At 39.4% G+C, this 25,052-nt stretch overlaps 2 protein-coding genes across 3 annotated transcripts in view; both read right to left on the bottom strand.

Annotated features, from left to right (window-relative positions):
- pard3aa (par-3 family cell polarity regulator alpha, a) overlaps positions 1-3,586 on the bottom strand; it is a 505,838-nt gene extending 502,252 nt beyond the window's left edge. For both annotated transcript variants that reach the window (XM_036582761.1, XM_036582769.1), the window contains exon 1: positions 3,181-3,586. In XM_036582761.1, coding sequence (XP_036438654.1) covers positions 3,181-3,300 — 120 coding nt within the window. In that variant the 5' untranslated portion in view covers positions 3,301-3,586. The remainder of the gene's footprint in view (positions 1-3,180) is intronic.
- A 2,616-nt stretch (positions 3,587-6,202) lies between these two features.
- On the bottom strand, positions 6,203-24,218 carry cul2 (cullin 2). The gene is made up of 21 exons (XM_036582750.1): positions 24,070-24,218; positions 22,228-22,371; positions 21,689-21,791; positions 21,464-21,558; positions 19,692-19,797; positions 19,387-19,469; positions 19,030-19,126; positions 18,546-18,656; positions 17,264-17,426; positions 14,122-14,246; positions 13,415-13,522; positions 12,936-12,995; positions 12,684-12,812; positions 12,472-12,558; positions 12,057-12,209; positions 11,723-11,800; positions 11,247-11,313; positions 9,243-9,445; positions 8,932-9,033; positions 8,501-8,617; positions 6,203-6,918 (listed from the first exon to the last, which is right to left on the bottom strand). The coding sequence occupies exons 2-21, from the start codon at positions 22,344-22,346 to the stop codon at positions 6,787-6,789; spliced, it is 2,238 nt and encodes a 745-aa protein (XP_036438643.1). The 5' UTR covers positions 22,347-22,371; positions 24,070-24,218; the 3' UTR covers positions 6,203-6,786.
- Positions 24,219-25,052: the final 834 nt, after the last annotated feature.

Genomic DNA, 25,052 nt, shown 5'->3' with positions numbered 1-25,052 from the left:
TGTAAGACATCCCTGTTTAGTTTAATGAGAATAAGAAGAGCGGAAGGGCACAAATCTGTAGGGAGGAAGCAAAGCTTTTGTTTGAGAAGCACATATTGAGACATGAGGTCTCTCTAAGGCGACGAGGATCGGGTTTCATACAGCAGTGCAAGAGGATCTGCAGCTTTGAGCTACTACACTTTTTTTAGTATTAAAAAAGTCAGAACACAATGCTAGTTTATTCTAAATTCCACTGTACAGTTCTGGATTGGCAGCACCAACCTCAAGAGTGCATTTCAGACAGATACAGCTTGTGCATCATCTAACTACGATTTCAATAAACAGGATGAAAGCAAATAAAGACACACTACAACTAAATATCTATGTGACGCTAAACTTACTGCCCTCTCAGAGCACCAGGAGCACCACTAACTTTCCAAGTATTTCCATCACACAAAGAAGCCTATGCAGTTTTTCCAGCCTTTTTAACAGGAATGTAGGGAGCAAGGCCTCTGAATAATTTTCCATGCTAAGGCAGTGAGAGCTCTGTTTTTAAAAAAAATAGATCTTGGCAATACCAGCACTGGTTTACCAAAGCATTCAAAGCTTGCAGAAGCTGGATGTCACAGCATTATTAACAGCATCAGCTGTTAACTGGGCAAAAGGAAAAATGTCAAGATTATAAATGTGCCTATTGCTGAATATTAAGAAATAATATGAGTATATTTGTATGTACTCCCAAGTATATAAGGTATTTATATAATAAACAACACAAAACTATATGTTTATTAATAATTATTAGCCATTAACTTAAGGTAAAATGGCCTTTTCACTTTATACTGGATGTCTGAGTCTAGGAAGACTCTTCTCCAGTAAATGTAATTACTTTAATTAGAAGTATTTTACGAGGCTGTAACACACCCCGCTTCTTAGACTGGGTAGTAAAGCTTCTTAACAGTGAAACAACATAATGCAATTTGGGGCACACATAGGTTTTAAGCCAAAGTCAGCACGTTTAGAAGATCATTCTGAATCCTGAACAGCATTAGGAATTAGGATTAGCTAATTCTAAAAGACACAATCCTGCTCCTGGAGTAAGTTACCCACTGCACATTTTACTGTTTCCCTGCTCAAACACACCCAAATTAACCTCAAGAAGAGGTGTAGAGAGTTGAGCCAGGCGTGTTTGAAGAAGGTAAACCACTCAAGAGTGCACAGCAGTGGAAACTGAGGACTAACACTGGGAAACACTGTAGTGCTCAACTATCTACAAACAATTAAGCAGGTCACCATTTAGTGACCTGATAAGGCAAAGCTATAGTTTCTTTCAGTTATAATGAGGCAGTTGTTGGGCAAATTGGTGCATCCAAAAGTTGTTTGGACCAGGGGTCAACAACTGTACCCACAAAAGGCCAGTGTGGCAGCAGGTTTTCATTCTAACCATGCAGGAGCACAGCTCATATAACTAGTCAATTGTTTGAAGCTTGAGAGCAACTGACTAATCAAGTACTTCTGCTGGATTGGAATGAAAAGAGGCAGCTACATTAGGCCTTTGTGCACAAAAATTGTGACCCCTGTTTTGAACTAGAGGAGGCACAAATCCACTTTTTCTCCCAATACCTATTTTCCTTCTATTACACTTCAAAATAGGCTATTTATAATTGAAGCACTTCATTTAAGAGCCCTGAAAAGTGGGTTACCATACTCAAAAAACCTCACAAGATGGCACAGCAAACATCACTCAATGAGAGCTATATCAGGACAGATCTGTTACATCATCGGATTTGATGGATGGATTGGACCGATTCCTTTTTTTCCCCTTCTGATATCCTATCCAGTATTTTCTGCTGATATCGCCCCCATACAGACACCAATACATCATTTCTAGACTATCAGTGGTCCGTGGTTCTGGAGTCCCCCTGCCCTGCACATTTTACATTTTAAAGACCCCCCCACCTCCACCTCATCTCAGGATTGGCTTGTTAATTACCTGCCTAATTGGATCAACTATGTTAGAACAGGAAAACAACAAGACATACGGGGATAGGGGTACTGTGGGACCAGGACTGGGAACAACTAGACCACAGGTTCCCAAGCCTGGGCCTGGAGTACCCCCTGCCCTGCACATTCTAGTGCTTTCCTGTTCTCATACACCCACTTCAACTCAGTATGGGCTAGTTTATAAACTGATTAGTTGGATCAGGTGTGTTGGGAGCCCTGAAACACTAAAATCATACTCCAGGACCAGCACTGGGAACCGCTGTACTACACAAAGTGAATCTCCGGGTTCTAAATCAGGGGTGTCCACTCTTAACCTGCAGCCACACCAGCTGCAGGCATGTTATGGATTTCATTCCAAACAAGCTGAAGCATACCTGAATACACTTGTTTCATCGGGTAGTCTTCTTTTTCAAATGTGTGTTCCTGCTTTGTTGGAATGAAAACCTGCAGCCACACTGGTCATCTGGACACCCCTGGTTTAAAACTTCTACCTCAGTGAGGACCTGACCAGGAGTCCTCAAACTCAGGTTACCTGCATGAGCTTTGAACCAAGAAGTACTGCAACTCTGAAGGGGTGCGTTGCTGTTTGTAGACGAGTATTACTCTCACGCTTACTTACATTCATAAGTATATACTGGGTTCAGTAGACAAATCTTGCTGAAGTGAATATGTGGCGTGGTGGCAAACAACCGTCAATCAGCTGAGCTCCTAAAGGAAGTTCCCTCAGCTCTGAGAAGACAGCAGAGGATTACATAAGTCCATTTCACCCAGTCCATCTCCTGACGTTAAACAGGCTACACACCGTGCTCTATGTTAATGTCTCAAAAGGAGTGAGACGTTTCACCGAAAACAGACACTCGAGGTGGAGAACCGCGCTGAAGTTTACTTTAGCTTCTCCCCTGCGCTGTTTATAAAAGCACACAGAGGGAAACTACAGCGAATGTATCCAAAACACCAGAAAACACAAGTGCAAACCACCTCCACCAAACACGCCGGAAAAGTCCTAAACTGAGCCTACTTTCTCCAACAAAGTTGAGCTCAAAAAGAGGAGGACTGTCCCCTTTCTCTCCCTCTCTCTCTCTCTCCCTCTCTTCCCTGTTCTTCTTCTCCCAGAGAAGCGCCATGTTGAGGACGCTGCAGCAGCTTTCCACCTTCAGGGCGGAAAAAAGGGCAAAGCAAAACAAAACGAGTGCCACTTACCTTCGCTATCGCTTTCTTATACCTCATGGCCGCTTGCTGGATAAGACTGTGGACTTTAATATTCCCATCTCCACAAGGTACGACCACCCGGGTCCTTCCGAAACACACTGTCACTTTCATCTTCGCCCTCAGGATTCCCGGAGAGTCCGAGGAGAGCTCAGTTAGTTTGCAGACAGCTCAGCTCCGCGCGCTCACAAGCCTTTCTCCGCCGATACATTATATCCAGGAGAGCAGGAGACGGCGGCCGCCTGCGGGAATCCTCATAACTCCTCAGAGGTGCGAGTGAGTGTGAAGCTCGGCTACAAGACCCACCTGTTCAGTGAGTGAGCGTGTGAACGTGTGTGTGCGCGCGCTGTGACGGAGGGGCTGGGCAAGGCGAGCACTGACTCATCACCTCCTCTTCACTGAAGCACACCGTGTTTCCCTCCTTCTCCACACAAACACACTCAGCAGATCCCTCGAGCTTTAAGCGTACAAAATATGGCTTGGGAATAATGACTCAGTATCTCGGAATAATCGAATATAGTGGCTTATTATCCAAAATAATTACTTAATTTTTTTTTCGTTTACATTTAAAGCATTTTTTTAATGTCATTCTTCATTATTTCAACATGATATGCTAGGACTTCCCTGATAGCTCAACATCTGGAGAAAGTAAGTCATAATTCGGCGATACTAAGTCATCATTTTGAGAAAATGTCAGTTTGAAAATAAATCAAACTTTAAAGAAAATACACCACTATTTTAAAAAACAATCAATATTTTGAGGAAACAAGTCATTATTTCTGATTATTTTGAGATTCAAGATTCAAAATTTTGACACACTGCTGCCAGAAAGGGAGAAAAACAGGCAGTTTTTCTTTCCTCAGAGGGAAGTGGGCTCACATAGTTCACAACACATGTGCTTTCTAATTTTATAATAGTAAGGGCTCGCTAGCCTCAGTGCAGATTAGTTTACTAGTTATTGAACATTGGCTATTTGTGGGTACATAAACATTTGTTTTCACATTTTCTTTTCTGCTAAGTTTCTTTTATGTCCCTCATTTATGTTGCTGAAACACACTGTTTCAAATATAAAGTCTTAACAGAATCTCATAATAAAGATAACTCATTTTGAAAAGTGTAACCTTACATGTTTCTGTCACTGAAACAAGCTGTTAAGGTCTGTTTGTTTTTTCTGGTCACATTAAAGAGATTGTCCACTGAAAAATCTGTTTTCCACAGTTTTCCACTATTAGCCCAGATGTAGTCTTTCAGCCAAGGCATGTTTGGTGTCCGAAGCTTGCTTCTTCACTTTAGCACTGAGCTGTGAGCCTAATGTAGCTAATAAGTACTGCAAGTGTGTCACCCAAAATCCTTTTATGTTATCAGTAGTTCCAATGCAAAACTTAAGAAATAAACTTCAGACACCAAACGTCTTGGCTGATCAACTACGTCAAAAGTAAGAGAAACTGTGTAAATTTGATATTTTGGTGAACCTTCCTTTAGGCCTTAGATTCACAGCAGACAATTCACGTTGAAACTACATGAACTGTGATCGTGCCCTGCGTATGGTCAAAACGTGAGAAAGTTTATGCTTCCTTATGTGTGTAATGAGTAAGATGTGAGTAAGCATTTCTGTAAATCAAGTTAAGAGGGAATGAATGGAGCAATTCATTGTCTTTTTTTTTTCCTCGCACCTTGCAGTGGATATGGGGCAGATAGGTGTGGGGGAGATTAGAAGACTGAGGTGATGACCTCTGTGCTCTGATGCTTTTGTCTGACAGTTGTAGCAGTAACACTATTGCTTTATCACTCCAAATGTAAGCTGAAATGAGTCTGATCAATATAGAGAATGCATGTGGATTATTGGATATATATAGAATGGATACATTGTGAAAGTATTGGGCTTAGTATTGTAATTATTGTATTGTTCATTATGTGCTGCGCACAGTTTCTGGTGGAAAATGAGACCTTTTGTCAAGAACTGAGACATTATAGCACCTAACATGTCTAAACAAGCAATGTGTGTTGAAAGCTTTCTGAAAAAATAAACAAACCATCCGGATGTAGACTGGAGTAAAAACCTGATACATCAGAAAATGTCACTTTATCCTGTAACGTCTAAGTTTTGTGCTCACTACAGCAGTTTTTGCACAGCTTTGGCTGCAGGTCATTTAGATTTAGACTGGGAGAGCACTGCATTAATGGGGTACTTTAGTAAGTATTCACTGTTTTACTATAAAGTTTAAGCGCCCTGTTAGTCAAAATGGCTGTTGCTCTTTCCTGAGGTCAGGATGAGGATCACTACATGCCTCTTCTGCAATAAACATGTGGCCACATCTATGACCAACCCCGTGCAGTTCAAGTACCATACCAGTACCAGTATATTTTGCCTTTCAGTGCTTTGGACACCTGACCAATTTGATGCTAAAATTAATTTTATAGCAGGACAAATTCATTACGAAGGTTATATTGTTTGTACAAGTACAAAGCCATTTTGTTACTTTAGTAACTTTAAAGTGCAAAACATCTCTGTATTTTTGCCTTATGAAAAGCTAAGTGTTCTTGAACTTTCTGTTATGCTTTTGGCAGGAATTGTGGTCACTCCATTCTGCCCCCTACTGGTACACTACAGAACCTCTTCACCAAGTCACTGTTTCATGTCCAAATTTTTATCCCTTTTTCCTGAGTAAACTGTAATGACATCAGCGAAACCACAAAACTTAGTCCCTTAAATAAGATGACAATATAATGCCTCAGAGTACACAAAACATGCTTTGCTGATGACGCACACACAGTGGAAACGTGGAGTTGATCAGAAAACCTCATATGGATCCTATTTAGAGAAGATCCTCAGCCAAGAGGTAGCAAAGACTGAGCTATGGAACAGGGCTTGGGCTTGAAGTGAAACTTTTAACCATGAAACAGCCTCCTGAGATTTTTTCTCTCCTTATATAGAGAACAGCAGAGCTCTGGTAAAACTACCTCCTCATAACCATCTGATACATTCAGGTATTTCCTATATAACATTTACAAAAGCTGAACTTTTTTTAGATTTATTTATTTGACAAGCAGCAGAATCATGTTTGTCACCTCTTATTTGTTTACTTTTCTTTACATTTTGAAAGTAAATACAATTATCAGTATAACGGTTTTATTACAATATTTTTTCCTCTTACTTTGATACATTTAAAAAAAGAAAAACACACGACAACTGCAAACGTGAGAAAAGAAAGCATGGTTGTTTTTCTCAGACACTTTTTGTTTGTTTTTAAAACTCTGACACAACTCAGCACATCCGTTCGCTCTCTTGGTTTCTCTGGTTACGATTACATCGTCTAAAAATGTATTATCAGCTCTCACTTGAATAGCTATAGGCATTTTTCTTTTTTCATTTTCGTTGACGCACTGGGCGTGGCACTGGTGATGTTGTAAACAGCATAAAATCAGAAAGGGTGGGCTGGAGGGGAGGTGGGGGTTGTTGATGGCTGCCTGGTTATTTGGAGGCCCCCCCCCCAAAGATGGAGGCACAGTCCCGCTTCATCCTGCAGGGAGAGAGCCTGAGCCAGCCACAGCCAAAAATAAAGACATGGTTTGCGGTCCGACCGCAGAGTGACATTTGTTTTAGGCGACGTAGCTGTACTCGTCCGCAGACGTCTGGCTTCGCTCTATGTACTGCTTGTCGATAAGCACCTCGATACACTTCTTGATCATGCTGATACTGGGATTGAATCGGGCTTTTGACTGGTTGATCACCTTGGAGAGGGAAAAAAAAAACAAAGGCACTGATAAGGTACATTAGGCCAAATTCATCCTTTTGGCACAAACAGTAGAAAAATTCAATCACAGCAATTCTGAGAACTAGAGATGGACAAAATGACAATGTCATTATTACGATAAATTACATGACAACATGCTTTTCTCAGCATACTGTGGAAATTTGATTTTTTTAACATGGCACCACTGCCACACTGTGTTTATTCTAACAGATCAAACAGAAAAATAAAATACTGTGACATGCATCATGAAAATACCTTAAAGTATCGTGAGATTATGTTTGCCATATCGCCCACCCCGACAAGAACAATCTTTTCCCACACATTTGCTTTCCAAGGGTTTCTAGAGTATGCACTTCCCTCTTTATTAGGGGACCATATGAAGGCCTATTATTTTCTGTCTAACCCTGCAAAAAGGCTACAGAAACATTAGTCTGTGTGTATAGATAAGAAATTTACAAACATTCAAACGCTAATGGAATTCAGCTAATTCTCTCCACGCACGAAAATGTTTCTCAGTCATCTTGTTTACTCCAGAATAGGGAAAAGTGAAGGCGAGGAAGGTGAGGCCCAGTTTGGCATTTAGCTCTCTGGGGAACAGCCTGCAGCGAGCAGGAAAACTGCCTTAATGTGGTACAAGAATGTGAGGAGGGTAGGAATCCAGTAAATCAATCCTGTGTGCGTGTGCACCCACATGGTAATAACACCAACAACTACTGTGTGTGCATGCTTTCCAGAAGTGTGACCGTGCAAAGATACTATCTGTTAAGATGAAATATACAGCACTGTGCACTATATAACATTAGAAACACTACACAACATTGGCACACAGGTTTGATTCCTGATTCTTGGTGTACTTGATCCACTTCCCAGCAGCACACCTGATTTAATTTAATTAAGGATTGATTAGATAAACTATGTTTTGGATGCTAACTGTAAATACTGGGCTTCCTCACGGAGAGGTTTGGAAATGGCTAATCGATGACCTAAGACATATGCAAAGTACTGTAGGTGTCCTGCTATACGATACTATAGATGTATAGGAGTCTTGCACATGCACAGTTTTGTTTTTTTGGATGCTTGTGCATGTGATGTTCTTAAAGACATGTGTGGCCCACAGGCGTGTCATGACAGTGGTCCATAATAGAGACCCCCACTGCAGCCCTTTCAGAGCTGTCATATCTCACTCTGCAGGAATTCAGGTTCAGGACACTCCACAAAATAGCCTCAGGCCCAAACCCACAGTAGAAAAAGTAGTGAAAAGCACTGCATTAAAAATACACTATGTATATTGAGATGTTATATTTAGAGACAGTAAGGTAAATTCTCACTACTTAGACAAGACTGAGTGTTTAAGAGAGAGAGTGCTGTAAGAGAGATGAAATACAATATGTAATGTAAGAGCTGTAAATATCAAATGCTTATTTTGTTCTCTGAGAAAACTAATACTTTATTCTGAGTGCCAGAATGTCATTCTATGTCACTGTAATTCTATTTTCAGTTTTCCTCTGCTGTCCCTGTATACACAGACTTTCCTGATACAGAGACAGAGACAGACTTACTTCTTGTATGAGGGCATTGTGTCTCAGAACTTTCCTGGCTTTCATAATCCTCACTATAGCAGCCTGTAAATACATTTTCCTGTCTTCGTCCACGGCACTCCTCGTCTGTTCCAACTCCTAATGTACAAAGACAGATCCAGTCATGTAAAAAGCTTAATATGTCAACACAGACAGCATTTCATCACCCCCATATCAAAACTTTGTAACCTCATAACATTTTTGTTGAGGCCCTTTATATTGTGTGAACATTTCATGACCAATCGACCAATAGAAATGGTCCTAAATTACTCAAAAGAAAATGTCACTGCATTAACATAAGTTAAAATGAAATTGCTTCTTACTTCTCCAGCTACCGTTTCGGAGATACAAGGTTCTGTAACAGTGATGATATATGGGATTGTTTTGCCAGTGCTCCAAGAGCTGTGCTGTACCTGTGGCGTGTCCCGCTGCATTGACGTAGTGATCTTAAACTTGGTTCTTTTACTAGTGAAACTCATATTTAGTGAAAAAGTGGATTCGGCCTCAATTTCTTCCTGGAAAAGTAAAGAGAAAGTCATATTAGAACCTCATTCAATAGGTATGCAGCTAATGCAGCTAAAATAAACTATGGAGAAAAAAAAACAATGAATAAAAACATTTGTATATACCCAAAATCTCAACCAAGTAATTTAACTATTTCCTTTCCTGATAATGAAAATAATTCTGGAACATTTAGTTGCAGCTCTTTTAGATGCTAGCTTACTTTCTGCAAGTCGTGATTGATCATCTTGACATCCAGCAGGGACTTGATGGTCTTCTGCAGCTCCTTCTCACTCATCTGCGTGCTGTCTTGCAGCTCTTTATATCCCACCGTCTCACTGTTGTTGAAGGCAAGCAGCACCGCCATTTGATAGGTAGTAACCATGGCCACGTAGGGCTTGGACAGATAGTTCATCTTAACCTCACCTGCAAGAACGTGAATGAATGAGCGAAAAAGTGAAATAGAAAATAAGTCACTGGAATGGCATAAGATATTTTCCAGGTTAGTGACACTTTTTTCAACACATGCACAGAGGGGAGCTTTCACTGAGTGGCATCATAGAGGAGATGACATTGCCTTGAGCAATTCTGCCAGATGTTATCAACTGAGTTGTTCTTGGCAGACAAATCCATGTTACATTTCTAAAGAGTGAGTCAACAACAACAGTTCCACAGAAATGGCAGTCATAAATGGCCTGCGCTAAAATATGTAACATGACCCATAACATTAAACAAAACAGAAACATATAATGTCACTGTCTCATAAGGTGTAACAAGCTCAGATGGCTGTGGTTAGCTTGCTGTGCTAATGGGGTAGTGCATGTGTTTTTAGGTTTGTACATTATACTGCTGGCTGAAATATCATTCACCAATAAATGGGAAAATATAATTATCATCAGTCTGATGTTGAAATTACAGCTGACAATTACAACCGATAATTTACCGCCCTACTTTTAGCTTGTGCACACACTGACGCATGTGTTAATGTCAACGTCACCCACTCTCTCAAATAAAGCACTGAGAATATCACCACAGCCCGACACACAGAAGATCAGAAATATTCTAAACCAATAACAGTATAAACACACACTGCTATACCAAAGTCCTCAGGCAAAACTCTCATTCTCATTCTACTACTGGTAAAAGGCTCTATGTAAAAGTGTCTGCTAAATAATGTAAAATTAATCAGTGATCAATTCTTAGAATCTGGACCTGTGATTTGTTTCATATCAATATCGGCCCAATAAGGTGTTAATTATTGGTTATCGTATAAGCCAAGACGTTCCACATTACTGCATCCTTATCTGTTTTAGCCATAGCCTGGTGAGGTCTTCGGTCTCTGGTTGCTGTGGCTGTGATATGGCAAATTTAAGGAGGACAGCTAATCGGCCTTACTTATTTGACCTGCTTCCAGATATTACAACTACATAGTCTGCTAATTAAATCCAACACAGAATGCCGTCTACACCCAGCACAGAGACTTCATCCTCCACAAACTGCAAGCAGTCTAGAAGCACAATACATTAGAGGAACCTCCCTCTATTCAGTGTAAATCTCTGGTCTGGTGTGACTAGATCTGCATGATATTAAGGTCACTGTGATATCTTATGTTTTTGCGATAAATAAATAAATTGAGATATTTGAAAAACAGAAAAGGAGACAAGAAAATATGGTAATCTATTCCCAAATGGGGCTAATTATCTTTTTAGACATGGGAAGGGTGAGTTTAAAAGTGGGGTTAAGTCAATAGTTTTCAGTTAGGGCAGAACATACTGCTGTTATATTGCACTAGTGACATACTGTGCCATACAATACAATACAAATTAGTCAACTCTGGGTCACATGGTTACAATCTGTCATGCATTACTTTTTACCAGAATTATTTGGACTTTTTTCTTTGGACCACATAAAGGCCTTGATTCTTTCCAGCATTTTTTTGGTCAGGATGCTTACAACACACTATATATTTTTAGAGCCTTATATGCATATTGCACACTTCTGTGATATCAGTATCGCAAAGGCTGATGTTATTATAATGATCAAGAATTGATACATTGTGCAGCTCTGCAGCCCTAGTGTGTACAGAGTAATGTTTCAAGCTCTTAATAATGTTATCGTAATCAAGACCAAAGAACAATATGAACCAAATAGAAAAAAAAGGTCTTAATGCACTCACAGGTATTAATGTCTGTTACACATTAGCTGAGTCTATTTATAGACACTGTACCTGTGCAAAGATAGTGTAGCCAGGTCAGCTTCCTCCCGCTGAAATGCTGATTATAAAACAACTCAAACTAGGGGGGAAAAAAGACATCATTAGCACATGTATCCTCCTTAAACCATATTTGAACTTTTAAAATGATTTTATTTGATCTGATCCTTGACAAATATGGACAGCACAATGGACCTCATTCACCAACCATTCTTCAGAAGAAATTTCTTTTTAAAACCCACTTATGCAGTTTTCACAATAATTCTGACAACTACCAGTGTTTTCTTATTTGGGATTTGTTCCTAAGTAAGAACAGAATTTATGCACATTCAAGAGCACAAAAGTGGTTCTGTGGTTTAAGAACACGTCATGAATCTGACATAGACATTTCCTTAGGATCTTTCTCAACAACAAATAAAAAACTTAGAAAGATATTGGTGAATAAGGCCCAATGTTTTTATTGCCTATTTATAAAAAATGTAAGAACTCACCATTTGTACACTCTTCTCCAATTCCTGAGGGATGGCAAACGTGGAGGAGGGGACCTGTGTGAGAGGCCATGCGCCCGCCTGCAATGCAGACACAGACACACACGAGACACAATTACATCTGAAAATCCCCTCATGTCTCTCAAAACGGCAAGACTTTAGGCTTAAACTTGTCTGAATTTGTCTGCCTTTGGCAAAGCCGTATCAGGGGTACAGCATGTCAAATTATCTGTACTTTACGCTTCATGAACCCATTACAAACAATAACTTCTCAATCCCAGAACATATTTTCCCTATAGCTCTACATGTTTGTGTGTGGTCTCTCGCTCTTTCTCACCTGTAACACATAGATCTGAAAACTGATGCCTAGGTCCACCACTATCTCCTGGGTTTTGATGAAGTTGTTGAACTTGTTGTTGAGGTCGGCACTAACGCTCATGTCAGTGTACATTCTGTGCAGCTTGCTTGTGAACTCATAGCCACATGCTTGCTGCAAGGCAAAGAATGGAGAAAGAGAGTAAGAAAAGAAGAGAGAAACAAAAAGGGAACAGTTTGCACACTTTCATCAGAAGAAGCCTTTCATTTCTGTTGCTGATTAGACGTAATGACAGCTGTTGTGCAGCAGTGGGAGAGAGGAGAGGACCGGTGATTACTGCTGAGTCACATCTGTGCACTACTTTTATAGTCAATGAGTGTAGAATTATAGGCCACTTCAAAGAGACACACAGTGCAAGACGAGACTGCTGTTTTACCTTTAGTTTGTTGATCATGGCTTCCTCTGAGTCCATGGACAAGGAAAGCCCATGTATTAATCTTTTAGCAAGCATTCTTGCATAAAACTGAGAGACAGAGAGAGAGAGAAGAGCGGTCACTTTAACTCCAAAGAGTATGAAATCTGAACAACTAATTCAATACTCAATTACTTGGCCATAATGTGCCAAGCCCTCTTTCCTGCTGAGCTTACCTTTTGAAAGACGTCTTTGTCATCGATGTACTTGAAGACAGTGATGAAGCTTGTCAGCTTATCCTCCACCTCATTCTCCGTCATGCCCTTCGCTGACTTCTTTAGCAGATTGTCACAGTACTTGGCAAGCTGTAACAGTGCATTGAGAAAAAATACGGAGCAATCAGTGTTGCACACTTAAAGGAAATCATGCGTATCACCATAAAACACTGTATTATTCTGTAATGAAATACTGTTGAGTAGCAGACGTACCAGTTCAGGCGCTTTACAGATGGATTTGGGCTCTCTGTAGTTTACTACTGATGTCAAAGCCTGAAACACAGATATTCATTAAAACCATAAGGCAAAACCAAACCAACAGTATCTGACTCCCTGATGCCATCTACTGGACTAAAAGTATAAACACACATCATCTATATGTTCATCTAGAAAACATAACATAAATATTGACAGTACATGTGTTTGTCACAACCACAAAAAAAAAAAAAATCAATGTATGTGTACTCTCATTTAGCTACCCAACCTCTCAGATAGGATTAACTACATGTGACTTCATATTAAAGACAAGCCTGCACATGCTGGGGTGCCAAGACTGCACAAACTTGTAAATCGTACAAGCTAGCACTGGTTTGGTGGCCCTCTATGAGATTTATGTAATGTTTTATCAAAGCCACAAATATTTCTACATCCTTTTCCAGCAAAATCTTTGAATAATCAGAGATGTTGTTTACCTTGTCAAGCGCGCTCATGAAGTGCTGGTCCCCATTCAACACTGTGTTGATCAACTGGACAAATTTACTATGAACCTCCAACACAGACTCCACAAACTGGGTTGGCATCTGCAGCAAAAAGGGTAACAGGAGAAGCACAGTGATGTACATGTTAAACAAAGACAGAAAATAATACATAATCCTTTTTTTATTCACCAAGGATCAGACTTTCCAAGTAATACTGCCACACAAAATAATCCATTGTCCATGACCAAATTACAGGAAACCAAACTCTATGCAGAGTAACAGAGCAATTAGCCTGGATTTCCAGATGACATTAATAGCTGGACAAGCAGCAGCACTGCAGCGGTTCTTCCTAGTGATTGCATAATTTGCTTCTACAGATAAATGTCTTTTGTTGATCCAGAAGAAGAAATTATTTATGAATTTCATTTATTAATCCCATTTATTGGTAAATTATTCATTCATTTTTTTTATTATCAAAAAGATTTTAGAGTACTTAGAGTGGCTACTTGAAGTACATAACACAGACTGACATATGGCAATTTTTACATCAACATTAAAAACGTATGTTGATAAAAATTACAAATACAAGAATAGCTAATTAACTACACTAACATAATATTAAATATTACACAAAAATAGGTCAGTAGAAACAAAAATGCTCAGAAATAATTTCAAATTTATTAATTTATAGCCAAACTCACATTTTCCTGAGAGAGGTTACTGGTGGCTCGGAGCCCCTCGTCGTGAATGTGCACCTGCAGCTCCTGTATCATGTGAGGTAAGCCGTTGGAGACAGCCCGCAGCAGCGTGTACATGTTCGCCATGTCTGAAAACGAGCCAGCACAAGCCACAAGTCAAATCCCCAGATTCAGCAATGAAAAACAGGGCTCTGGGCTCCGACACAATCATATTGTTCAGAGTAAACACTGGTTCACAACCACTGTCACAACAACAAATACCGCTGCTGAGAGTCATAGTTTGAGACAGCAGTTATACACACCCACACTGAATCATTACCCTTTTATGTACAACCCTCCTCTGCTGCTCTATGACTTCAGTCATGATGAACAACAGCTTTAGGAAGATCAGCAAATATAATTTAAAAGACAGAGAATAGCTAAGTAAATGTGCAATCTTATTCAAAGACTTCTGATACATACAGTCTTATGCAAACGTTTGGGCACCCGTGGTCTGATGACACGCTTAGCTCATTTTGGAAATATGTTAATATATTCTCTAAAATGCACACAATAAAAAATAATGCATAATTTCTATTAATCTGGTGAAAATAGAAAAAAATGAAACATGAAATGGGGCATATGCCACATTTCATGTTTCATTTTTTCCCAGAATGTTAAAATTCAGCAAATAAATAGAAATCTTAGAGATTTTCAGGAAAATGTCACATTTATTTTCTTTTCTCTGCAGAAGATGTGTTTTTAATTAGAAAATAAACAAAACCTTGTAATTTGACCAAGGACGCACTAACTTTTGCATAAGGCTGTACATGGCCACAACTCTGACTAAACATTCATTCACATTCAGGATAAAACTTTACATAGTCTTCAATATGTTAAGCTTTACTGCCAGTTCCTGCTATATACATTATCAAGTATTCATTGCAAAGTCCTGCTTCTGCCATCTAAAGCCTTATATATCCTTGTTCCTGTTTACCTATCTCAGTTTCTATATAATTCTTCTGGCAGTGGAGGCTGAGTGGTCCCCAAGTTCAGACTGTCCACCACAGGGGGCAGGTCATTCAGTGTAATGGACCCAAACCACTGAAATACACTACCTCAAGTGTTCCAACACTAAAGAGCCATTAAAGAGTGTGCAAGTCAGCCTGCAGGGCTTTTGTAGATATTTTGAATGTGTCATTGCAAATATGTATAGTTCCTAAATGTCTTAAAAGAGTCTATAATCATTCTAGTATCAAAAAAAGCCAACTGTAGCTTGTTTAAAGGGTTAGAGACTTGTAACACTTACTGCTCTAATCCAGAAATGTTTCAAGCCCGTGATTTAGTGTTTTATAGTCATTTATTGATAAGGATATTGATCACTTGCAATTTGCACACAGAGAGAATTCTCCTTCCAACACAGTATCCTTGACATTTCACCGGGTTTACATGCATTTGGGAAATACTTATGTCCGACTACTTTTAATCGATTAAAGATTCATTTTTAATGTGATCATGCCATCAAATTTGGTTTCCAAGATACAACTATTGAGAGTGGGAGATTCTCTCTGATTTTTTTGTGTGACTTCAGAGGATGAGAGTTAATAATTTTATGTCCACCACAAGAGCACTGAGTATAGGGCCACACCACGGATGTGTTTTGAGACCGTTTATTTACTGTCCATGTACATATGATTGTGAGACACATAGTGACTCCAGTTTAATTATTAAATACACTGATGATACCTCAGTAATTGGCTTCATCACTTTGGAGGATGAAAACAAGTACAGGAAAGAGATAGTGGGTTTAGCTGAATGGCACGCTACCACCAGTCTTGTGTGAATGTTAATAAAACAAGAAAGATGATATTTGATTTTAGGAAACGTGGATCATATTTGAAGCCAGTTAAAATAAACAGGAAGGCATAAGGAATAGCAGACTGTTGTAGATTTTAAGGAGTTGAGATTTCATTTGATCTTTGATCGATGATATTCATTGATTACTAAAGTTCAAAAGTGTCTGTTTTTTTTTTTTAAGGATTTTAAATAAGGTGGGTTTCAGCATGAAGATTATAAGAAATATTTAACCTATGTTAACCTATTCTGTGGTTAGTCTGGAGTCTGAACTGTTCTGAACAGAAAGTGAGTGGTTGCAGCACAGAGGATTATTTGAGCTGCCTCTCCTCCACATAGAACCTCTGTACACTGATAGAGTCCATTCACAAGCACAAAATATTGTGGGGGGATTGGAAATCACTGAGATTTTTGTTCTTTCACATTCTGGGAGATGATAAATAACTTAAGGCATGAAACAAAGACTATATAATAGTGTTTTCTTAGTGCTGTGTGAACGTTAAATGCTTCAAATTGCTTTATGGATGATTATTGACTGTATGCAGGTGTATAATTCTGAGCAAGCTCCACAATTAAAAAGAAACTACAAATGGCAATGAAGCAGAACAGAACATTAACAATCACAGTAACTATGTTTACATGTACACACTAGTTATTCTAAGAAATTGGACTTAACCTAGATGTTTATATAAGTTGCACAATTATATGCATACCAGCATAGTTTATTTTAACTATAACTGCAATGTAAACAGCCCATTAATGATGCACCTGATTTTAACTATGAGTTTCTTCCTTTTCAAACACACAGTGCAATGATTGATTTCTGAAGCTGATAAGATGATATTCCTGCAGTAGTTATGCAATTATTGACAAATTAATTCTCCAAGCCTTTCTTGTTTATGGTTATATGCAACATTAAACTGCAGCAATCACAGCTTTTACAGCATGTTTTTTTTTTTTGAATGTCACAAAGCTGTCATCGTTTGTATAGATAGTACTGCAGAAGGTGACGAGAAATGTCATAAAGTTATGTATGCGTAAGGGTCAATGAAGTGACCCAAGCCATTATATATCAAACAGACCAACCAGCATTGGCCTGGTCCACGTATTTTAATCTCTCTAGACTACGATGATCGAACAAGTTCAAGTAGTCATAGATTTAGTATAACTACTGATGTGCATGTAAATGTATGTACTGTTACAATTCCTGATTAGTTGTGTGGATCAGACAGATTGTTACACCACATGCATGTTTCAGCATGTTTCAGAGCGAGGAAAGTGACTGTGGCTGTGAGAACAGAAATCTACACACCATCTCTCTTCTCTTGTCTGACGATGTTCTGGCACTCCCCATGCAGAAACTGCAGGTGGTCGGCCACCATCCTCTGCTGGCATTCGTGAATGACTTTGGCGTAAGAGCTCGGATGCAGGTACTTCCGACATCGTACCTCTTCATCTTTCAACCGCCCTAAAACCTTCAGCCAGAAAATCACAGACAAGAATCATCAACCTCAAACATCTTGTTCACAGGAAGCTACAATGCCATGCCAGGAAATACACTTTCAATTAAAGTTCTTAAATCTAGTTCTGTTCATGAATAATAATTTCTTGTAAATTATGATGCACAACACATAAAGTACTATCTACATGATATTCTAGTTGGTGGAGAGTGTTATAATAGCAGACAATTCTAGATAATCATACTACAGTGACGAGTCACTTCCATCAACAATCTTTTCCATCTAATCTGATTAAAACAGTTCTAAGTGATTCTAGGAAGAGAGACAGAAACATGCAGGAATACTGGCCTAAGCTAAGGCTTATTTAACTGTGTGGAAAAGTCCTTTTTTTCTCAGGTAGGCTGATCAAAGGCCCACAGGTCGAATAAATGGATTTGGGCTTTACTTTAAGGACATATGCTATACCAGTGGAATTACATACACATTAACTAAGTAACCAACTAACTAACTAACTAACTAACCAAACAAACAAACAAATAAATAAGAAAGACTTCCAAGCAGACATCAGGCAGCTAGGAAGAGTAACATGACCTAAACCACAGTGATATTGATAACATCAACCATCAGTAGTCCAGGAAAACACGTAAACCAAGAATTTCCACTGAAGTGCAGAGCGGCCCTATCTATACAGATTCCAGAAAAGAAGAGAAATCTAACGAGAGACCAGACTTCCTCACCAGAATGACTGTGTCTAATAACACTTTTCAACAGCATAGCAGTAGAAACATGACACTAACCTTCATCTTAAAGCCAACAATCAGTATCCTGTAATGCACTCTGACAGAGGGTGTTAGACTATTTCGCCCAAAATAAACAAGCATAAAATTACGTGGACAATTGCCAGCCAGTCATAAAGGCTGCTGTACAAGATGTGACTGCATCAAAAAAAACTTACATCAACATAATATTTTGAACATGTTTTGGCAAATAACTCAGACCAGCTGCCCAGCATTATTATGATTAAAATGCATGCTTGTGGAAATGCAGACAAGTTCCACTTTCGTTAGTTCAGAAACAAAACAACTAACTACTCGAGATGCTAACTGTCCTAGAAGACACAGGCTACTATCTTACCTTTTCCATATACTGAGAACAGTTGGACTCTTGCAGTAGGTTGGAGGCTTCTTGCTTGTAATACTCGCCCGTTTTTGTCAGAAATGGCCCTTCAAAGATCTCCTGATAAAACTAGAATGCAGGAACAGAGGGCGTGGTTCTCAAGTAAGTTGTAAGTGTACAGACGCACACACAGACAAGACAGACATTTTCATACTTTATCTTTCTTTAATATCATAGTAATAACAACATGCTCTTTTTGTTTCATTTGCTTACCCGGACATGCTACTACAGAGTACACAATAAGAACTATAATTTTGTCTAAAGATCAAATCCACACAGAAGCATACAGGGCCACTTTTGCAGACCCAGATTAAACCTTAGCCAAGACTAAAAGGAATTTCCAGTGATGATGCACCATTTGCTCTGCAATTTAGTCCAAGACAAGTCTTAATCTATGTCCAGGAAACCTGCCCACATACACTATAACTTACGTGGTACCCACCTTTAGAGGAAACTTTTTCTTGTACTGTTCAACATGAACAAAGGAGTTGATAACCCCATGGATTACTTTCTGATTTGGATCTTCACCACACCGGTCGCTAGGGGTAAAATACATCATTTTAAAATATCAAATTTCACCTGACAGAATCTACAGTAGCCACAGCTATTCTGAAGTACATACAAATTAACCAAAAACAAATCCATGCACACAAAGAAACAAAAACACAAAATGTGACGTGTGCTATGCATAAGTTACCTAAGCTCATAAGTTTCAGTGTTCACAAGCACAACTGTACATGAACTCACAAATGCAACAGTGCTGAAGGTGGTACCGTTTCAATCAGGTGGTTCAACCTACTTTTTGATTTCTTTCAGAAGCATTCGAATCAACATGGCTTGAAGAGGCTCGATCATCAGCTTCCTCCACATATCCAGTGCAAGCTGGAAGTGTAAAACATAATTAATCACAGTGTATCTAAGGTAATTTGGGTCTCATCTCTGAAAGATAATCTAATCTTTGCTTAGTTAGCATCTAGTAGTATTCTGAATTGCAGATTTTAAACTAGGCCCCGATTCAAAATCCTATTATGTCATTAACCAATCACTGAATCATTAGAGCATAGTAACTAAATATTCTTTCAAATGTGATTTTGTTGGGTTTACCTCTCCAATCTCCATCAGTGGTTCATTCATATCGACCCCACCATAGCCATACTGCAGGTCTGCTTCAGTCAGTTTGTTTTTCTTTATAAACTGTGTGTTGAGGTACCTAAAGCAGAGCAATCAGTGTAAAAACAGCAGAAAAATACTAAAAAAAAAATTAAACATTGATGTCTCTTTCTTTGTCCCCCTGACACATACACTGTGCTGCATTTCAAGCGAAGTCACTGAGTAAAATGGTGAAGATAGGAAACAAGCAACAATTACAGCTCTACAATGCACCACTGTTGCCTGTTTGCTTATTTCCACAGCTGCCCAAGCTCAGCGGGACAGTGACACTGCCAGGAAGCAGACAAGCACTGTGAACTCCAGCATACTGCACTGGCCTTAACCTTTGACTGTGCCTAGGAGGCACAGAAATCTTAGATGAAAACCAAGAATCAGGAGAGTTACAGGGGCATTCCAACCTAAAACTAAGATGTTATTTGTCATAGCACGTAATGTTCTGTAGCACAGCCTTGCATTTCTCATCAAATCAACGGAATTCAAAATCTTGTATCCTTTCTGCACTTTTATTCATCAGTGTTCTCTCACTATAATACCAGCATGATTTATGCAGGTATGTCATACGACCACTGGCAATCCCCACCACAACAGTACCAAAAAAAATAAATAAATAAATAAATAAATAAATAAATAAAACCACTGACGGGCCACTGAAGTAGAGGCTAATAAATATAGATGTTATATTAGGCTTCCTAGCAATTATGCTAGTGGCTTGGCCTCCTTCTGCATTAGCCAGCTAGCAAAAAAAAAGTTCTTCCCAGAAGATACATCATCGGAAGGCAGTATTCCTGATCTTTAAACTTGCAAGGAAATTTCGCTATCGAGACAACTGTGACACCACAGGCAAGTAGGCATGTTAACAACAAATATGGCTAGGTTATAATCACCAAACTTTTTTTTTTTAATCAAACAAGAGAAAAAAAAAACATTGGGGTCATTTTTGATTTGCAACATTTTTAAGTTCATTACATGCAAACTGAAATGTCAACATACTCCGTCGATATTCATTAAGCAAACTGGTCTACCATTGAAACAAAGACCAAAAAGCCCTATATGAATGTTTCTAGCCCTATATGAGTGATAACACTAGAATCAGTATAGATGGTGTTGATTCCACTACTTATCTATTTCCAAAAATGTTTTTGAAACACCCAAGAAATGCCAGAGACATTACAGCAGATTCCCTTTCAGCTACGGTTTATTAAACAGGCTAGTTGTTCTTCAGCGATCTCACAACACATTACCACCTGCTATAAAAATTTTAAAGCATTAATAACTCAGCGTAAAATTAAAAACATCCGCCTCTCTTACTACACAGTATGAGTGCTTACATGTAACTAATGAGCACCAGCTGCTGTTTCGCAGGCCAAAGATCAAGTTTGTACGCAACATGACTATTGGCAAATCACTTTTATTTACTGCGAACTGACAAGCAAAGGCTGGATTAACCAAAAAGCTGGAGGATAAAAGGCTCCTTTTCCATAGAAACCAGCCAACCAACAAAACACAATTAAAAAGTCACGACATTAGTAGACAAACTACGGAACTGGCTGAGCATGTTTATTGTGAATCATATGTTTCATCACTTTTATAGAAGGTAAAAATGATATGCAAAATAAACACTTCATTTCAAGCAATATAAACTGCATTTTCACAAGAAAAAAACACTCAATAAAATCAATCGTATCATGGAGTTCAAGTCCACCTACCTGTACAAGCAATCCATGTAGTCAGCACCCTTACTGTATTCCTCCCAGTATCTATGATACATCAGCAGGACTTTCTCCTCAGACTCCAGCACTTTCTGCAAAGAGAGACACACCTCAGCATAACCCCAGTTCTCTGTCTGTGCACGTGGAAAAACACTGTGGACTTCCACGGAGAGAAACACTGGTCCAACTGCAGACCAGGTAATGAGCCTCAACTGTGCTTACCTTATACAGCTGACGGACATGATTTTCCAGAAATATTTTTGTCTCTGTGTATAGCCGTTCACCCAAAGGTTCTGGGTATGCAACACAAAGTGCGTAAATATCGCTAATGTCTGTGTTAAAGAAACTTGGATGACACAGTTCAAAAACTGTTAAATTTATTACAAATAAGACATTAAAAAGTGCAGATTGGCTTGCCATTACATTATGATGGACCTAGGCTAAGAACTATTACCAATCAGCAGATTTCTAATTTTGTGAACTGTTTAATCTAACACTGGCTAAATCAATTTTGCTCAATTACAGCTATAACCAAAAGTAAATAAATAAAACTTTTCAAAAAAAAGAAAGAAAATACCCTCACAAATTTTGTATACTAAGCCAGAAACACATCTCTGAAGGTTTTCCCTCATCCATGTCATTGAACTGTCTAGTAGTAGCAAGTCAGGGTGCAGTGACTACACTGCAATTCCAGTGGTATTGATTTGCTACTATTAGACACCTGACGCATGCAACCTCCACCCAGGTGTAAAGCAGGATACGAGAAACGATCATTCCATGTTGCTCTCTCCACGTAGTCCAACATCACCACAGCCCTGATGGTCGTCAGCAGCTTGTTCCATGTCTCATCAAAATCCACCACCCGCGGCTTTAAGGACATTGTGTGTGGCTTCCACTGCAGACTCCTGGGAGACAGACAAGATACCAAAAGGTAACGTGCCAACTATCACTATCATCAAGTGAAGCACATAGTTGATTTCATAATCAGCAGCGATATTATTTGTCCAAAAGTTCGTAGACACCTGGTCAACCAATGTTTCTTCTGAAATCAAGGGGAGCCTGTAACCCTTCGCTGCAGCGACAGCAACTCTACCAGGAACGCTTTACATTAGATGTGCAACACTGCTGTGAGGATCTGATTGCATTCAGCCACAAAAGCATTAGTGAGGTCAGATACTGATCATTAGGTTCTGGATCACAAATGTCACTCCAATGCATCTCAAAGGTACTGGATTGAGCTCCATCACTCCAGAGAACACAGTTCCACTGCTCCACAGCCCAGTGCTGGGGGCTTTATATCCCTCTAGCTGACGCCTGACATTGGGCACGGTGACCTTAGGCTCATGTGCCGATTCTCCAGGGCATCCTATTCTATTGGTAATGCTTTTCTATGGCAATTATCAATGTGTGTGTGCAACCGAACATCTGTGGCAATAGGTGCACAACTGAACTCACTGAATTTACTAAATAAAAGGGGTGTCTAAATACTTTTGGACATATCTAAGAATTTCTTAGGCTCTCAACACGGAGGCCATTATTTCTCACATAGTACAAGTTGTATTATTTAAAATCTAAATACATAATAAAACCTGTAGCCTGTTTCTTTCCTTTTTCATCAAGAACAAAACAGATCAGAGGTCAGGAACTACTGCAAAATACCTGAATACCTTTGCAATCTTTATAAATTCAGAGCAGAAGCTTGTATTTGAATACATGAGCGTACAGAGACAGCAGATAGCCTTGGAGAAGAACCTGTCTGCTTGTAAAAGACAGCTAAGCAGAATACAAGTTATAGACCGGTGTTTCTTAACCTTGGTCCTGGAGGCTCACTGCCCTGCACTTTTCAGTGTTTTGCCTGCTCCCATCAAACCTGATCCAGTTAATCAGCTTGTTAACAGCCCATTACTGAATTAAAGTGGCTGTGTTATAGCAGGAAAAGCACTAAAATGGGCAGGGCAGTGGGCCTCCAACACCACGGATGAGAAACACTGTAACTGACCAGGAGTAAAAAGTGTCAACAACAACAAGCGACTCCAGGACGACTCCGTCCTAACGGTCCGTCAAAACATTAGCAATATTAGCTCAAACGTAGCTTAAGCAACCAGTTAGGCAGCATATTAAGAAAACAAAGTGTGAATAATGTGTGAACTGAAGACGTGAAGGTGCGCTTGAGGTTTAAAATTGTGCTTAACTTTTCAACCACAGCTAACGAGCCCAACTGAACTGTACAGAGGCCTAGCTAGTTAGCATAGTTAGCCATCCAGCTACTCTAGTGTTACTCTGACATTTCAGTTTCGTTCACAGAGTTGGAACGACTGGTTAAACGAGTTAAATGACTGAATGTTTACTGAAACAAACCTATTAGGTGAGACGCTGTTCGCGCAGTGAGGTTATTTAACTGTCCTTTAAGTCAAGACGCTGAAATCTAAACTCTGTCTGAGCCGACAGTGTCGGCTAGTCGGCTAAACCCTAACCTAAGGTTAGCTCTCTTTACAGTTCGGGCTTATCGCCGCGGCTGATTTCTCGTCTTTAACACTCAGCACCGGGCTGACCCGTGTGTACAGAAGCCACTAGGCACGGACAGAGTGTGTGAATGTGATTACCTCAGGGCTCAGTGTCAGTGCGCTGAATTAAAGTGAAGTTCCCCCCGCTGCTGTCAAAAAGCCCGATAGCTCTCACTCAGACCATTCCATCGCAGAAACTCAGGGAAGGTAATACTGAATCAGCTGGAGGGGTTTACGAGGAAAATGAAACTGCGGATCGGAATGACTCACTACAGCAAAGGGGCAAGATTGAATTAAGAGTGCATTCACTGCTAAGATAAATATGGAAAATTTCAAAATCTATGTATTCCGGGGAAAAGAAGAGGGTCAAAACTTCAATAAGTTTTTCAGAGGCCCCTAAGTAGTGATGGTGCTGTCTGGAACTACGGTGTCCCGCTCCGGACAACAAGCCTGAGAGCGGATCGTGACGCTAGAAGGCCGACATACACCACTACATGACGTCATTCATTAGAAAACTGTAACGAGGGGGAACGTTTTCTTTTTCTTTCTGCTTGTTTTGTCTCACTTAAACTGAAAGTGAGAAAATACATATCACGTATGTATGAGTCGAGTCTGAATTTGGGAAATCTTAAGGAGATGTTATTCCTTTTTATAGAAATTATTCATATTTGTCATGTATTACATGTACACACACACACACACACACACACACACAAATATACAAATATATAAAGCTCCTTAGATATGGTTCCTGATGGCTGTTAATTAACCCTGACGAGACCTCAAACTATGTTAAACTGTGAAATTACTTCTTTGACAGAAATTTCAACTGGTTGTTGTTATTTTATGTTTTCAGCAGAGCTTGAAGAAAAGGATGAGGTCTGAGGTAAAGAAGGCAAGCTTGGCGGAGAGCAGAATGACAGGCCATTTTACAACAACAGCACAAATCAAATTTCATTATCATTAAAATTACATCATATCATTAAACAGCTTAATAAATATTCTTTCCCCATGAGATTGGGTAGGTCTGTGTTCACCCTGTGGCTGCACCCCTGCGGTAATGAAAAACGTGCAATAAGGTC

The sequence above is a fragment of the Colossoma macropomum genome, unplaced genomic scaffold (genome assembly GCF_904425465.1).
Source record: "Colossoma macropomum unplaced genomic scaffold, Colossoma_macropomum, whole genome shotgun sequence".
Taxonomy (NCBI): domain Eukaryota; kingdom Metazoa; phylum Chordata; class Actinopteri; order Characiformes; family Serrasalmidae; genus Colossoma; species Colossoma macropomum.
Note: the sequence above shows the minus strand (reverse complement) of the source record. Positions and strands in the feature narration are given on the sequence as shown.